Below are 17,415 nucleotides of genomic sequence, written 5' to 3' on the forward strand. Positions count from 1 at the left end.
TCCGGGGATAGCAGAGGAATTGTAACAATAGGCTTTTACCTTTTAGCCCAGGCCTTGTAATCTAGAAGCTTTACAATGCCCTAGTCTTTTACACTTTAACTTTAACTTTAACTCAGGATTTTGCAGCTTAGAATCAGCTTAGAAATTCTACCTTTACAAAAGGAGAGGGAAAATAATTCTCTGGAAAGGATAAGTAGACCATCTTTTTAATATTTTTCCACTAGTTTGTTTTTTGTTTTCTAACCACTTCTGTTAATGTTCAATGTACTGAAATGCTTATGATATCCAAAGTAACCTAACATTACTCAGTATATTGAGACATACTTCTCTCTTTTTCTCATACACACACACACACACACACACACACACACACACACACACATGATTTCAAATAATATAAAGCACAGAACATGACTTAGACTCAGAGAATTTTACAAATGTTCTTATTAATCACCAACACAGTTGTCTGGTCTAAAAGAAATGAAGTTCTAAGAGGTGAAATAATTTTTCAGGGATATAGTTACCTAGCATGAAATGCTAGGATGGAAAGGTGAGTGTCCTGAATCTTGGTCCAGTTCTGTTCTAGGCAATTTTTAGAAAAGGAATTTTTTTCAATGTAAATGTTAAGTAAACCATAATTATACTCAGTAGGCAGAATAATGGCTCCTCAAAGACCAAAGATGTACATATCCTGTTTCCTGAAACCTATGAATACATGAGGTTGCATTTCAAAAGGTAATTAAAATTTCAGATGGAATTAATGTTGCTAGTCAACTGCCCTTTACCTAAGGAGGGTATTATCCTGGGTTAGCCAGAAGGGCCTAAAGTAATCACAAGAGTCCTTGAAAGTGGAAGAGAGTCAAAAGAGAAGAGAGAGTCAGACAGAAATGGACTACTGAGGGTGGGAGAGAGACCAGAAAAATGCAGTGCTTTGGCTTTAAAAATGAATAAAAGGGACCAAAAGCCAAGAAAATTGAATGACCTATGGAAACTAGGAAAAAAAAGGTAAATTGCTTCTTCTTCTAGAGCTTCTGGAAGGAATGCAGCTCTGATGAGTCCTTCATTTTAGACTTATTGTCTTCCAGGACTGTAAGAGAATTTGTGTTGCCTTAAGTCTTTAAATTTATGCTTACCTGTTACAGCAGCAATAAGAAACAAATATAGATTCTCAAGCCAAAGTCCATTTGTCATTTTTGTTTTCCAAATTTGTTATTTACAGTTTTCATGATCTTATATATTTAAATTATCATGGTCCAGTTCCTCTTCTATCAAAGCTAATGACATTACATCTCCTTGACAATTCTGCAGTCTTAATTCCCCTTCACACTGTAAGCTGATGCACTACATCAGGAATAGGTTGTGAACATCTTGGAGGGGGCTATTTCCTGCCTACCACTGTTCACTCTCTGGACACCAAAGATTTACCCCAAGGTCAAAAGCTTTTATCTAACTGTAACATCAACTTAAAGTCAACAGTCTTTTATGAGGACTTATTATGAATCAGCAAACTCACTTTTGAAAGAAAAAATCTCCAAGTCAAAAAAGTAAAGAATGGCAGACATGCAGCCATGACTTAGAAATATTACACGGTTTGTTCCAGGTATAACAGAGAACAAGTTGAGGCCATAAATAATCAGCACTTTTGACCTCAGTCCACTCTCTTCAAAAGGATATTTTATGTCTTTTGGAAGCTTGCTACATATGGTACTAATAGGAACACTTTTATGCATTTACCTATGTGTCCTTGTTAATTAGAGTCACTTCTGCTACATAATTCGGTAATTTATTTGGTAAAATCTTGGCTATATTCTTCTTGTTCAGGCTATTCCTTTGTGTAAATATTCCTATGTTAGGGGCCTTAGAGTTAACAGATGAAATTGAGGTTGATAGTCAACTGAGAAATAAGGTAATTAGTTTGAATTATCCAAGTAGTCCCAATGAAATCACAAGCATCCTTAAAAATGGAAGAGTTAGAAGAATCAGTTAAAGGGAGATGAGCTATGGAAGATAGGCATGGAAAAATTCAATGTTGTTGTCTTTGAAGAAGCAATAAAAGGACCACAAGCTAAGGAATATAGGTAGTCTCTAGAAGCTACAAAATGATATTCTAGGAGACCTATCATTTTTTAAAGTATAGTAAATGGCAAATTATTTAAAATGAAAGCATCTGTTTGATAGTTAAGAGTCAATTTCCTGTCATTCTCTGACCCCTTTCAGAGTGTTGTTTCTATTCAGCTTCACCAACTCTCAGAAATACCTTGATAAGAATTTTATATTATACGCTGAGAGATGGTGCTTTAACTATTCAGTAACCACCAAAAAGTTTTATTGCTTTAGTAATAAAAGTAGTACTATAGTAATCTTCATAGACACATAATGCATGACTCTCTGAAGATTTTCATATTGCAGGCACACCTAATTCTTTCAGTACTGGAAACACATTGCTTCTCTTTAGCCAGCTTGAAAAATATAGCATAGTACAGAAAAAAAAAAAATGTGAGTACAATCCATGCCACCAGATTCTCACTGTCCTTTCTTCTAATCCTTTCTATAGTGAGTTCTTGCTTTACTCTGTTCCCTGCCCTTTCTCCTAGTTTTTAAAAACTAGAAATGTCAGTCTGTTCATTTTAGCAAAAAAACTTCTCTGAAGCTAATAAGTATACAGATATATATATATATATATATATATATATATATATAAGTTTGTATGAATTTGATTTAATTTACTTAATTTTTAGTTAGACCATCTTGGTCATTTATAGACAAATACACAAGAATCAAAATAATTAGATTTTCAGATTTGCACCATAGCTCAATTACACGTGATCCTTTGTATGGCTTCATATTAACTAAGGTGTTTCATAAATTACAATCAATTTGGAACATATATATCTGTAGTATATGGTATACATATCACAAATCCTCATACAAACACAAATGCATATGGAATCAGGAGTTCTGGGTGGGAAAGTTGGGTAGAAATATTTCAAAGTATCATGGAGGAGTGCTTCATTAAGTAGTCATTTAAAGCATGGAAGGACTTAGCCATGGAAATATTCTTCTCGAGATGATTCAGTAAAATGTTTGCAAGGCAATGATAATACTGTGCCTGGCATCTTCAGGAAACAATGGGGAGTCCAGTGTGGCTGAAACCGAGAACAGGGGAGAGTATGTGTCAAGAGTTCATGGAACATGAAATTATGAGTGTGTTGCAGGACACTCTAAGTTGAGACTTTTACTTTGATGGAAGAAGAGAGTCATTGGAAGGAGAGTTCATGACCTGATTTACAGAGGGATCATTCTGGCTGCTGTAGCAAGGACAGAAACTGGGATGCCATTTAGCAAACTGTTGTAGGAATCCAGTTGCAATATATTGGTGGCTTAGATCAGGAGAGTAACCAAGGAGGGTGGGGTGCAGTGGTCTGATTCTGGATGAATTTGGAAGACAGGGATGGCAAAATATCATAATATCAATCTCATGTGCACTTTGAGAGAAAATTCAAAAAGGAATTTATTTTTTGACCAAGCAATTGGGAAGATTGATTTACTCTCGGAACAATGGAAAAGGCTATGAGCAAGTTTCCTTGGCAATGAATGGGACAGGCAAAGGAGAAGTTCAAGTCTGAAAATGTCAATTTTTAGATGTTTATTAGAAATCCAAATAGAATTGTCAAGTAAGAAGTTAGATGAATCCTGATTTCTGGGGAGAGACATGGGTTAGCTAAAAATATTTAGGAGTCACTAACATTTCAATATCTGAGGCTAGATGAGATAAAAAAAAAAGAAATAGATAATGATTAAATGTTTCAACCTAAGAAATCATAGAGAACACAAGGAATCAAACAGGATACTGAGAAGAAGGAGCCAGTGACATTAGAAAGAAAAATAGAAGCCTAGATCTTTAGAAACCAAATGAAGAGAACATGAAGGAACAGGGGGTGATTTGTCTTCAATACTGATAATTGCAAGAAAATAAGAGATGAAAATAATCCTTGAGGATTGTGAGTGAACTCTAGAAAAATTTCTATGAAAAGATGGAGCAAAATCTGACTCGAAAGGATGTAAATGAGAAGGAAAGAAAGGAAACACTTAGTGAGCATAGGCAACATTTTCTAAGCGATCTGCTGTAAATGTCAATGGAGAAATGAAGGCAATGTATGCATGGCATATCTACTTTGTGTGAATGATGATATCTGGAATGGATCATTATGGAGATATATAGCCTTGACCAGGAAACTTTCTCAATCATGGTGGTTCATTATGCAAATTCATAGGGGAGTTCTATATATCTACATATATATTTTTCCTTTTAGACCTATCTTGGTATAAAGGAAAGACTGCACAGATGGAGCTCTGCATTGGTTATGCTGCAAACAGAATTTTTTTTATTGCTTTACACTGAAATAGATACCATAAAGTATTGGCAAAGCAGAGCTCAATGACAGCAGTTCTGAAAGAGAGACAAGAGAGTTGATGATACACCTAAAAACGATGAATGCATAAATGGCTATACATACTAACACTAAATAAAAAGTAGCACATGCTAAAAGATTAGGTATTAGAATTCGCAGAATTCTTGGGTTTCTTTTTTGTTTTGAGTATTTCTGCATTTAACATTTCAATAGTTCTCAAAGCAAAATAAAAGATTCATTGTAGGTGAACTGACTACTTTCGTCTTCTAAAATGAGTTATAAAGCCACCACAGTTAGTCACCATGTGCTTATTTTAAAAACACAATATCACAGAACTAACATTTATAGATATTCACCTAAAAGTTCTAAACTGCTGTCTGGAAACACATAGGTTTAACAGTTCCCAGGTGATTCTGATGTAGTTGTTTCATGAGCCAACTCAGTAATGGTCAATGTTGAGTGAAATGGCAACTTTTATTTTCTATTTGTAATAGCATTCTTTTCAGTATTAGAGAAGAAACAGTACCCCTTTGGGCAATATGCCTTTGGAGACTAACAGAAGCATTGTAGCAGCTGAACAGATTTAGATCATGACTTCAGCACAGTCTAGGGCATAGTTACCAAAATAATTGTGATGCCTGCACCATCACATTAATGGGTGAAACCAATGAACTAGCTATAATTGAATCTGGTAATTCTGGTAGTTAGATTCCATTGACTTCAAATTGAAAATGTTTTAAATTGCTTGAAGGTGAGAGAATATTGCATCTTATATTCTATGCATAATTTTTATCCACAATGAAAGCCCAACACAGGAAGAATTTTTCATTATAACCTAACACAACCTAAAAATGGAATTTGCTGAGATTTGATCAACCATACGTTTTCTGTCTGGGGTCTTAAAGACATTTATAATGCTAACCTGTGATTTTCGACTTGTTATAGGGATTGTGACAATTGGAGAAGAAAAGAAAATTTGCACTGTCTCTGAGAATTTCTTAAGGATGTGTGAATCTACTGAGGTGAGTGTTTTAACAGTTTAAATTTGTCAGAATTTTAGAATTCATTTTGGTATTCAAAGAATGTAATTAAATCTATATTGAATTTCCTTTTTTTTTTCTCAGTGATAATTTTCCTTGCCCTGGTTTTATTCAGGGAGAGTAGAGAATACATATGAATGAAATGCAGTACATATGTCAGTAAAAATCATAATCAACTTTTCAGATGTTCTAGAAACTCATTTTAATAAACACTAAAAAATTTACAAAGAGATATCATAGCTTTATATTGTTAAATATTACAGAAAACTATCATTATCAATCACCGTTTCACCTTTATAATGCAATTTTATTGAAATGATGCAGTTGCAAAGATTCATATAACTTGTAGGACAAAAGATATTATAATATTGTTTTTGTGCCCTGGCCTATGATGTACTGAAAAATCACTTTTGCTGTGATGTACTATATTGTTCCTGAGACAGTCGCAATCCTGATTTCTCTTCTGTATGTAATTCTGACATGCTTTGTGGGTTTTGTTGCAGCTGAACATGACCTTTCACTTGTTTATTGTGGCACTTGCTGGAGCTGGGGCAGCAGTTATCGCTATGGTAAGACCTCAAAGCTTAATGCTTGACTTTGCAATTTAAATTACTAAGCTATCTGCTTGTAGAAATGATGATTTATCTCCTATTTGCAGTCCATATTAAGTACAATTACTTTGTCACTCAAAAAAGAGGTAAGGGGAACAATAAAAACCAATGTTGATTACATTAACAAAATAATTCATTAGGATTATAAATTTTGATTACTATTGACATAAAAATGATTTTACAGCATATATATATATATATATATATATATATATACAATAAAAATATCTGATTTTAATTTAAAAGTGTTTGTAACTGGTATGGTATTTTGAGTTATATAACCAATTCCTTATCTATAGTAATCTTTTTTCCTCTTAATTAAGAATTTTAAAACCTTTCTTGAGTCACATATAGAAAAAGGATGAAATTATTTATCTTAAGATAAACCTTAGGAGTTTTAAGTCATGTGCTCTTTTAGATCTAGTTTTCATCAGAAATATTAGCAAAAAGTTCTTAAGTTCCTCTTTCAACCCATCAGGCTTTTACTGAATTTTGAGGACCTGCTATGTGCCAGATTCTATCTCTTCCTTTAAAACTTACCATGAATTCCAGTGGGCTCAGTGGAATGCCAAATATCAACCATGATTAAGAACTCTTGAGCATCAGTAATCGTTTTGCAGCCAAGAATTTCAGTCCTGCTGAGAAAGCATTTGACAACATACAGCACCTCTTTATGTTCAAAACACTAGAAAAACTAGGGATAGTAGGATCATACCTTAACATTGTAAAGCTATGTATGCTATGCCCAAGGCCAACATCATTCTAAATGGAGAAAAATTGTTAGCATTCCCTCTAAAAAATGGAACAAGACAAGGATGTCCTCTTTTACCGTTTCTATTCAACATAGTCCTTGAAATTCTAGCAAGAACAATCAGACAGATGAAAGAAATTAAAAGGATATGTATAGGAAAAGAAGAACTCAAACTATCATTATTTGTTGATGACATGATATATTTAGAAGATCCAAAAATTCTACCAGAAAACTTCTTGAACTAATAAATTAATTCAGCAAAGTAGCAGGATATAAAATCAATACCCATAAATCAAATGCATTTCTATATATAAGCAATGGATCCACTGCAAGAGAAAAAACACCCCATTCACAATAGCCTCAGAAAAAAATAAAGTACTTGGTAATCAATCTAACAAAAGAGGTGAAAGACCTCTACAATAAAAACTTCAGCCTTTATTTTATTTTTATATACTGTAGTGTAAATAATATAGAACTCTTAAAGGTTGTCAATAATCTTTAAATGCATTAGGGAAAGGAATACTTTAAAAAATGTCTTCATTTGTTGTCAAAGATTAAAGCAGAAATGATGAGACAATACTAGTGTGCTAATGAGCCATACCATACCAGTTACAAACACTTTTGAATTAAAATCAGATATTTTTATTGTAAAATATTTTTAAAATATATAGCAAAACTTACTATGATACTGCTAAGATGAGTTTTAGGATGTGTTTCTAATTTAAACACTGCTCAGAATTTTAAATATAGTGACTATAAACCTCTACACAGGAATTCTATTTTACATGTGAAATGTTTAATATGATCATGTCGGCTAACTAATTGGAGGAATTAAAGTAGAGCAAATAAGCAAGAATTTTATATTCTTAACTGAAACTCAATGCCAAAATATGCTCTAGAGATGCATCAACATATTCCAGCCATTGATGTACCAAACACTATGGTCCCATGAGGTCCCATGTGGCATGGCTATGAGATTAGAGGAAACAGATGTAAATTTGTATTTAGGCATACATTCTCATATAGTGGATAAATTTTAGTGACATGTGTATGTACAACCAATAGTTCTACTACTGCTAATATTCTTGAAAAACTTAATCCATTGGAGGCACAGAACTGCTTTATGTACATGAACGTGTTCTGTAGTCATAATGTCACAACCATCATTGACCTCAGATGGTCTCATTCGTTGCTCACCATCTAGCCACCATTGTTATCTCCATAGTGTTGAGAAAATTAGATGAGTTTTACTCTATCAAAATATTTAAAGCATCATCTGAAACTCAAAGTAAGGGTTGTTAGACTGTGTAACTAGTACGTGTTCTCCATTATTTTATAGAGATCTTAGAAATTCTTATCTGTTAACAAAATGAGTCACCTTAGCATGACATTGGATGATCAGTGTTCACCTAGTGAAGGACAGCAACAAGGCTGGCAGCTTGTGTTCCCCATTAAGCCAGAAGAAAGCTCTGTAATACCCACTAGGACTTATTTGTAGAAGGACCCTAAATTTCTTTTCAGTATTTCACTCACATATATTTAATAATAATTTAGGGACCATGATTTCCCAAATGATAATAGAAACATCTAAAATATATCCATTTATCTTGCAAACATTTTTAGTACCTACTACCTATTAAGCACTGTTTATAACACTTGAGATTTTAACAACTAACTGACACATGAATTTGAGTATCTTATTTGATCCACATATATGTATATACATGGAGAGAGATGAACTCTCACTAACTTTATAAATGAACATGAATAGCTCACAATGCCTGCTTTCTAGTGGCTTAGGATTTCCATTAAGCAAAATGTGAAATTTTGAGAAAATAGAACATTTTGAAAACAACTCACAGTGACATGATCATTTTCCTATATCCTTGTGTCAAAAAATTTGAATATCTATTGATTATCTGAATATGCCATAATAGTCACGATTTAAAATCTACTTTAGATCCTTTATGTACCTCTGTTCTTTTTTAGAACCAGTTAGCCTCCTGTCTTTCAATTTACTCTTGACTAATTCTTAAAATATTTAATGTTCTTTATCCTAAATACTGGATAAAAACTCTACCCAACCTTTAGAATTCAGAGAAAAGAGATTACTGACAACCTAGCTTCTCTTCCCTATTCATCCTTCAAAATCTGTCATTTGGAAAACAGCTTTTTCTCTCCTGAGAACCAGGAGGGAAGAAAAGAAAGAAAAACAAATAAGTGGTCTCACTGCTGAGTCAATTCAGGTCAGACCAGGAGCTTTGTCACTTTTGTAACTTTATTATTCAAGACGGACCAGGAGTTTTTCGACCATGATACATTTCTGGTTATTGTGAATGTATATGCATTTTAAAAATCCGTATGAAATAATAACTTCTGTCTTATAGTTTGTAATGTCAACTGAAAGAAACTGTAAAATTCATTGCATAGAAAATTAACTTGATACTTAAATCACCAGTTTATTTTGGGGGTTTATGATCCCAATTTATATTACCCAGTCAGTAAGGCAATATAAACTCCTGTTAATTCAAGTCACTTGAATATAAAATGTACGTGAGAATATTTGTTTATGGATTATGAACCATAGGTACATGAACATGAAATGTATATAGAGTCTTACGGTTTGAATCAATGAGGGCAGATTGGACAGGAAGCACATAATGATGAAAATGAGTCTTGAATCACTTCAAAATTGATAAAGATGAGCTACTGAAAGAACAGGTGTTAGGAATACCGTATGGTTAGTGGATAGAGGAATAGGAATACACTTCATATTATTCTATTACCACACAAATTTTGGTTCCATGTTGTATGTGAACATTTATTGTATAATTTGAACGTTTCCTTCCTGATAGCATGTAGAAAGTGAACAGACCAGTATAAATTAATTTTGTCCTTGTTTAGGTTCACTACCTTATGGTTCTGTCTGCCAACTGGGCCTATGTGAAAGATGCCTGCCGGATGCAGAAGTATGAGGACATCAAGTCGAAGGAGGAGCAGGAGCTTCATGACATCCATTCCACTCGCTCCAAAGAGCGGCTCAATGCGTACACATAAATTTTTCTGTTCTTTCTACCATTTGAATGCATTGGTGTTGAATTAAGGGCCATCCAACCATCCAACCTTTGAAAAACAAAATGATAGTGCTTCTCATCAATGATATGTAGGGTGACTTACGAATCACCTAAATGCAATTCTTTGTTGTTTAGCACTGAAATTCCTAATTTGTTAAATCGGTAGAATTGGATCTCTTCTACAAGCTCCTATCCAGTCTTCTTTTGAAATTTCTCCAACTCATTTGATAGTTCTGTATGATCAAAGATACTAACATTGTCAATGCAAAGATTTGTTTGATTTTTAACCACTTCCCATGTGTTATACATAACACTTTTTGCATTATTTCTTATGTTTTGAGAAGAAGATAGCTTTTTATACTTTTTAGTTTTGATTTCGGTAACTAGTTTAACTACAGGTAACCTTCAAAGGGACCATTGTACATTATGAACAAGAGGCAAAGATGACATCATGATGAATCTTCTTGACATATGGAAATCTTGTCTGGAGATCAGTGGCCACCTTAGTATGGGCCCTGGTTAACGTTTTCAACAATCTAAGGTGCAATTTCTAAATTTATAAGAGTAGGTTTAAAAAAGTGCTTCTTATCTTTGTTAACATTGTAATTTTTCTTGATGTATTTCAAAGGTATTTCTCTCTGATTACTCCTATTTATGTTGTGAGCATGTAGAAACAGTGATGCTAATGCATGGCTAGTTGCCTTTTTAAGATTGTGACACCAGGCTTACCTTTTAAAGTTTAGTGTAGAGACAATTTTAATGGAAATAACTACTGTGGACTATTGGAGAATGATCTCTTTGTGATTTATGCAGTGGCTGGATTGGAACTTTTAATATGCTAATGTGGAACATTAATTACCTTTATGAAGGTGGTCTATTAAAAATAAGCACACTAACCCCTCAAAACTTGTTATACCTACTTTAACAGTTTTAATGGATTGCACCTCTGTAAACTATTCCTCAAATGTGTATGATATATTTGAAAAGGCTTCCATTAATATAATAACTTTGCTTGCAGCCTTCCAATCTATGTTGGCTTACCTGTAGTGTTTTCTCAAGTGTGGTCAGAGGCCACTATAGAATGTATTGTTTGGAAGTGTAGTGATACATTTGTGTTTTTATTTCAAGTAAGTCATTTTAACCGAATGTTCATTCATATTCATTTATAAGAAGTACCTGTATCAAAGGAATTTTAAAGAAAAAAGCAATCAGTATTACTGGACCAAATTTGGTGTTTGTTTTAACCTTGACTCTCTTCTTTTGATTATTTCTAATGCTACAAGAATGCTGTAAAGTGTCTTTTAAAATGATGTAGCCTGACAAGACATTTTTGTCAGTATATAAAACTAGGTAGTATTGTGCACTGATTTGACCATTGTGAAATCCTTTCTCAGTGTAAGTGCATTTCTAATAAAATTTATTGAGTGAAACAATCTTTGTACAACTACTAGTCATGCATCATCAGTAATTTTACAAGTTCTTGTAGTAGGTAGGGGGGTATTACTAGGGTTATCTGTGGCATGATTAAGCATTCTGTAGAATTAATTAATTTGGGGTTCGTTTTGCTTTTTTTTTTACACTTAGATTATCTTACTGGTTCAACATTTTTCTGATATATGCAGTATTAAAGATATTCAGCTAAAGTATTAATGGGCTTCTTTAAATTCTATATTATAGTGTTTCAGTTCTGTGTCTTTACAGTTTGTGATGATTTTTAAAACTGTCTTTTAAATTTATGTAACGATGTTGACACTTTTGGCTTTTATTTCTGGTATTAGAGTTTGTATTTTCACAGAGTGCTTTGTAGCAGGCATTACAATTAATCTGTTTTGTACATAAATGTGCCAACAGCTTGATGGTGGCGTTTTTGAAATGTAGAACAAAGTGCTTGCAAAATGTAATAAATACACTTGTGTACTTTGTGTACTTATTATTAGTTTCTGCAGTGTTCTTTTTGTTTTGTTTTGTTGATTCCTCTTTCTTATGTGTGTGCATTCCTTTCAAAAGCAATAGAGCTCATCTTCTTAATATTTTTGTTTTGTTTGAAAGGGACCTAATACTTCAAAATTCAGTGAAAATTCAGTGTGTGGACATTTAGTGCAGGAAAGTGAGCAAGTCATTAGAAGGTGAAGGAATAAAGACTTTGGGTGTCATTTATTTAGGAAATAATAACTTTTCCCAATTTGTTTCATTTTATTGCCTGATTTCTATTGTTTTATGCTTTCTTTAGTACTTTACAATCTCACCGAAAAACAAAAAAAGGCTAAGGCAATTCAGAAAGAAAAGTGATTTCTTGGTTTGCTTCAAAATATCAAGGTGAGAAGAATGAGATGAAAAATATATTTTCCAGGCTCTTTTTGGGGATCTAAATTTTTCTGGCCACACTAGAAATAATGGCAATTTAAAAATAGTTATCAATAAAAATATTTTTATAGGTTTACAAGTAATTATATTAATTTCTAGTTACACATTGCTATGAGAGGCAACGTGAAAATTTCTTGGATTTCTATTAGAAATTAGATTTCTATTAGATTTCTTTTAGAAATCTCTATAATAATTAATAATATTTCCAGAAAAAAATGTCAGTTATATTTTAAAGATCATTTTTTATAGTAAGAAAATTATTAACTAGCTAAACAGTAGTTAAATGATACTTCTTATTATTTCCAGTGTTTATTAAGTTTTTATTATGGCAACAAGGTCAGAAAGAATTATGTGCTGAAGGATATCAACATGAACATGAATTTCTTAATACCTTGCCTTATCCAAGGGGTTTCAAGATTCCCAGTGGAAGCCTGAAACTTCAGATAATACTAAACGCTATATAAATTATGGTTTTCTTTTTTTCTTTTTTTTTTTTTTTGAGAATTTTTAATATTTATTTTTTAGTTATCAGCGGACACACCATCTTTGTTTGTATGTGGTGCTGAGGATCGAACCCGGGCCACATGCATGCCAGATGAGCGTGCTACCTCTGGAGCCACATCCCCAGCACCCCCTGAAGGTTCTTATCGGTGAAGAAAACCTTGAATTCTGTTTCCTAATTCCCCTGAATTATCCAGTTTTTATAAATATTAAATATTTCTGCTATTCCCATTTTATTGACCTAATCAAACTTTTCTCTTTTTTTTATTCTTTTTTTATTATTAGTTGTTCAAGACATTACAAAGCTCTTGACATATCATATTTCATACATTTGATTCAAGCAGATTATGAACTCCCATTTTTACCCCGTATATTTGCATGCATACCCATGATATTTAATTTATGTAAGGCACAATAAAAGTTTAGCAATAATAACTAATCATAGGACAATTATAACAATATACTATAAAATTTATGTGAAAATCTCTTCTCTCTCTATCTCTCTCTCTCTCTTATCTGCCATGGCATGGTTAGGAACTATAGTATGAACAAAAGGTCAATTTATATCCCAGGAAGGACAGAGTAGGAAGACAAAAGATCATTACATGACTTAGAAGAGTGCTAAAAAAAAAAAAATTTCTAGAATTTTCCATCCATATTTTTGGACCACAGGTGACTATAAGTAACTAAGCCTATGGAAAGTAAAAGCACAGAAAAGGAAGGATTCCTGTATATGCTTTCAGAAATCTAATGATTAAAATGATACTGTAATTTTTGGAAAATGTTAAAATATACATTTTATCTTAAAGTGCTGCAGTCTGGCTGGGCACAAAATCACGAGCCACTCACAGCCTTGTAGATTCAAACAGCAATTCTTTATTTCCGAACTCACACCGGCACTCTACACACGTTCTGGGAAAATCCACATCCTGGGCAAAATTCACGTTCTAAATCCCAAAATACTCTCTGAATACCGAGAGAACTCAATGGGAACTCAAGGAGCAGGTGTGCCTGAGGCAGCAGGATACGCCCTATTCCCAGCAGGGTACACCTTAAACCTGGAACCGCCCTAAACCAAAGGAGCAGGATACTCCCTAAAACCTGATCCACCCTAAACCCGGATCTGCCCTGGTCCTTGAGCAAGGTCACCTTTCTCAAACATTCCCTCTGGCAAAAATGCTATGTGTCCTACTTGGCTATGGTTCTCAGCATTAAAACAAATATTTGTCATATGGGAATTACAAACATAATGTTAATTCTAAGGAAATCACTAACTTTGAGAATAAATTGTGTGTAGGCCACTTTAACTTCAGGGTGTAATTAGTTTATTTCTTCATGTTAAAACTTACAATTGGCAGGTTTTCTCAAAGAACAAGTGAATCAGATTTCTGTTATTTGTTTAATTTTTGCCTTACATTAACAAAAAGATACAATTTTAAAGTATGTTTTGCCAATGTCTTGGCTGGGCACAGAATCACGAGCCACCACACAGCTTTGTAGATTCAAACAGCAATTCTTTATTCCCGAACTCACACCGGCCTCCACACACGCTCTGGGGCAATCCCAGTTCTCCTCCGCCCAATTCACCTACTCCACGAGGCTTTTTTCCAATCTCCTTTGAATCTCATGAGAACTCAACGGGAACAAGCAGCAGGAACACCCTAATCCCGGCAGCAATAATCTTCAACCTCCAATTTCCCTAAAACCCCTATTGTCTTAAACCGGGAACGCCCTAAACCCAAGGACCGGGATACTTCCTCAAACCTGATCAGCTCTAAACCCGGATCCGCCTTCCTTGAGCAAGGTCACCTTACATGCAATGTCAATAGCGAAATCCATTTAACATGGGGTACGCTAGCAAGGAAATTTCGATGCGTCATTTCTACTTGGCAATGGCCCTCAGCAATGTTTCATTTAGGTAACCTGGTAGTTGAATTATGCTGAGCATTATGAAATTTGAATTAATCTATAGTGCCTGAAGGAAACACTTTTAAGTTTGCTACAAGTCATTCAGATAACAGATCATTTGAAATCAGTGGAGGTAAGCCTGTGTAAAATTCTACTAACTCATATGTAAGCATCTTTCCATTGTCCTATGTAGGTCCAGGTCCTTGAATTTCTTCTTACAAGAATAAATTTTACTTTTATAATTTTTAAGCGTTCTCAATTGTGGTTAAAAATTGAAAAGCATTTACAAATTAAATGAATGAATAATTAAATGCATTATTAATTGAAGTAATGAAATGACATCTGGACCACTGTATTTCTAACCCCTGAAATTGTCTAAACATGGGATTTAGAAATATAAAACAAAATAAGAGAAAGAATAGTGAAATTAAAAAAAGGAAAGTGATGAGTAGCTGACAAGTATGAATTCAAGGATTTCTTCTGTTAAAGTAGGGTGAGAAAGAAAAGAGCAGTGTTATTGAAAGATATATTTTATTGAGGGTATAGAATTTTTTATAAAGTAAAAGTATAAAAAAACCCAAAGATTAGACCAAGAAATAATAGCCTATTAAATAATGAGTAGGCAAAAAACAATTGAAATCCTCTACTTACCATGCTTGAGCAAATGCTCAATGTCCAGGTCTGGATAAAAAGAATGGTGCTTTCGTCTCCTAGAGCTGAGGATAGAAGGACAGCAGGCCCATTCTGTTTAATCACCCCACAGTGCCACTCTGCTCAGAAAGTGGGAATTTGCTATTTTACCTTTAGAAAAGTGGTGTAGGATTAGGTTTTTCACACGTTTCAACAAATATTTTTGTCTCTTAAGGCCTATGTGAAAGGGAATGTGGTACTCAAGATAAATCCAATTATGTGAGTCAGCCTCTCTGAACCATTTTTAAAAGGAGCAGTAATCAAAGGAAGGCACTCAAAAAGGGACCCGAGACACTTTTTTTGGAGGCATCACATATTTCTTTTCTTCTCTTTTCCTTTTCCTTCTCCTCTACTCTCTCTTCTTTTCCTTTCTTTGTTTAGTTTTGATGTTGTTTGATACGTTCAGAAACTACTTGTGCTTTTTTCTTGGAAAAATTTATGAGAAAAATGTATTTGAGTTATATATTTACACATAAATTAATACTCCCATTTTGACTGATTTACTCATTGACACACTTGTACAGTCTCACCCATGTGATGCACTAAAAATACACATGGAGTACTTCTGTGCTTTCTACTCAATGAGCATTTAGAATTAACAAATTTTTTTTTGTCTTTTAAAAACAATTTTAAATGCTGGCATTTAATAATCTTTATATAAATTTGTTTATATATATATATATATATATATATCATCATTTATACTGAGAAAGATATCAACCTAGCTTTTCAATATATAAAGGGATCCCAGAGAGGTGGCACACACCTGCAATCCCAGCAACTCAGGAGGCTGAGGCCTGGAGGATCACAAATTCAAGACCAGCCTCAGCAACTTATCGAGATCCTGTCTCAAGGTAAAAACTTTCAAGGGCTGGGGATGTAGCTCCTCTGTTCAATTCGTAGTACGAAAACCAAAACAAACACCATAACCCCAATATTAAAAAGGAGAAGAAGATTCCCAGTAACAATAAATGTACATAAAGAATACTAATGTCATTCACAGAAAATTTTAAAAATCCAGGAGATTATTTTAACACAAGTTGGAAATGCTATCTCTTTACCTTCCCATTTGTGTCTACTCTGAATGACTTGATATGACGCAAAGTTCTCATGGCTTTGAGATTATAAACTACATTTGCTTTTCTTTATATACACAATGTTCACGATAATTACTATATTCATCCTTGTTCTCAGTACGTTTTTTGTTTATAAAGAGGAGATCAGGTCTTTGAGAGAAAATGCAAGTAAATCCTGAGTGAGAACTGAGTGTTCTTGGCATGTGAATGAGAGTTAACAAAACAAAAAGCTTTCCTGAAAAACATTTTCATACTTTTAAAATAATTATGCTTTCTAAGCCACCTAGATCTCATCTAAGAAGTGGCATACAAAGTAGATGAGAGATGAAGCAGATTATATAAAAATTACATCTTTTATGTAAAACTCATATCTTAAACATTATAGCTATAATATTTGGTCAAATTGACACAAATTAATGTTCAGGGGAAAATGCCTATTGATTTATATAAGTATAAATTTCATGCTTAAAATAACCATAAAAGCATATTTCTTCTAAGCCAAGTGAAAACATCCTTCCTATATTGAGACCCTTCATCTATCAATCTCACACTTTTCCCAGTTATCCCTTCATACTCAGGAGCAGTAAATAGTCTGGATTGCCTAATCCATTATTGTAATCCCTCCCTTGGCAAATCCTCAACTTCTTTGACTCTTACTCTTTCTTGAATTTTCATGGTAAAATACGAAGCCTAGTTTAAGTCATCTGTCTACTTCTGCCTAAGAAAACATGGTTGGAGAAAAATATGTACCCAGAGTGACCAAGAACAACTACATTTAAGTTGCCAATAAACCCTCAGAGTTGCCAATAAATCTATTCTGTGTTTCTATAACAGGGATTGCCAAACATTCTCTAAATGATCAGATCACAAGTAGGTTTTATGTGCTGTGAAGTCTCTGTCACAATTACCTAACTCTACTCTGCACTGTAGGAGCAACCGGAGAAGACAGGCATCTCTCCATATCTGAGGAGTTTTGGTTCCAGGACTC

The 17,415-nt window shown here is 33.7% G+C and overlaps 1 protein-coding gene across 5 annotated transcripts in view; it reads left to right on the plus strand.

Annotated features, from left to right (window-relative positions):
• Positions 1 to 11,819, plus strand: part of GPM6A (glycoprotein M6A) — a 325,059-nt gene extending 313,240 nt beyond the window's left edge. For all 5 annotated transcript variants that reach the window (XM_081269582.1, XM_081269583.1, XM_081269584.1 and 2 more), the window contains 3 exons: positions 5,358 to 5,434; positions 5,956 to 6,021; positions 9,719 to 11,819. In XM_081269582.1, coding sequence (XP_081125708.1) covers positions 5,358 to 5,434; positions 5,956 to 6,021; positions 9,719 to 9,871 — 296 coding nt within the window. In that variant the 3' untranslated portion in view covers positions 9,872 to 11,819. The remainder of the gene's footprint in view (positions 1 to 5,357; positions 5,435 to 5,955; positions 6,022 to 9,718) is intronic.
• Positions 11,820 to 17,415: the final 5,596 nt, after the last annotated feature.

Source organism: Spermophilus citellus, assembly GCF_964194105.1.
Source record: "Spermophilus citellus genome assembly, chromosome: 16".
NCBI classification, from domain to species: Eukaryota; Metazoa; Chordata; class Mammalia; order Rodentia; family Sciuridae; genus Spermophilus; species Spermophilus citellus.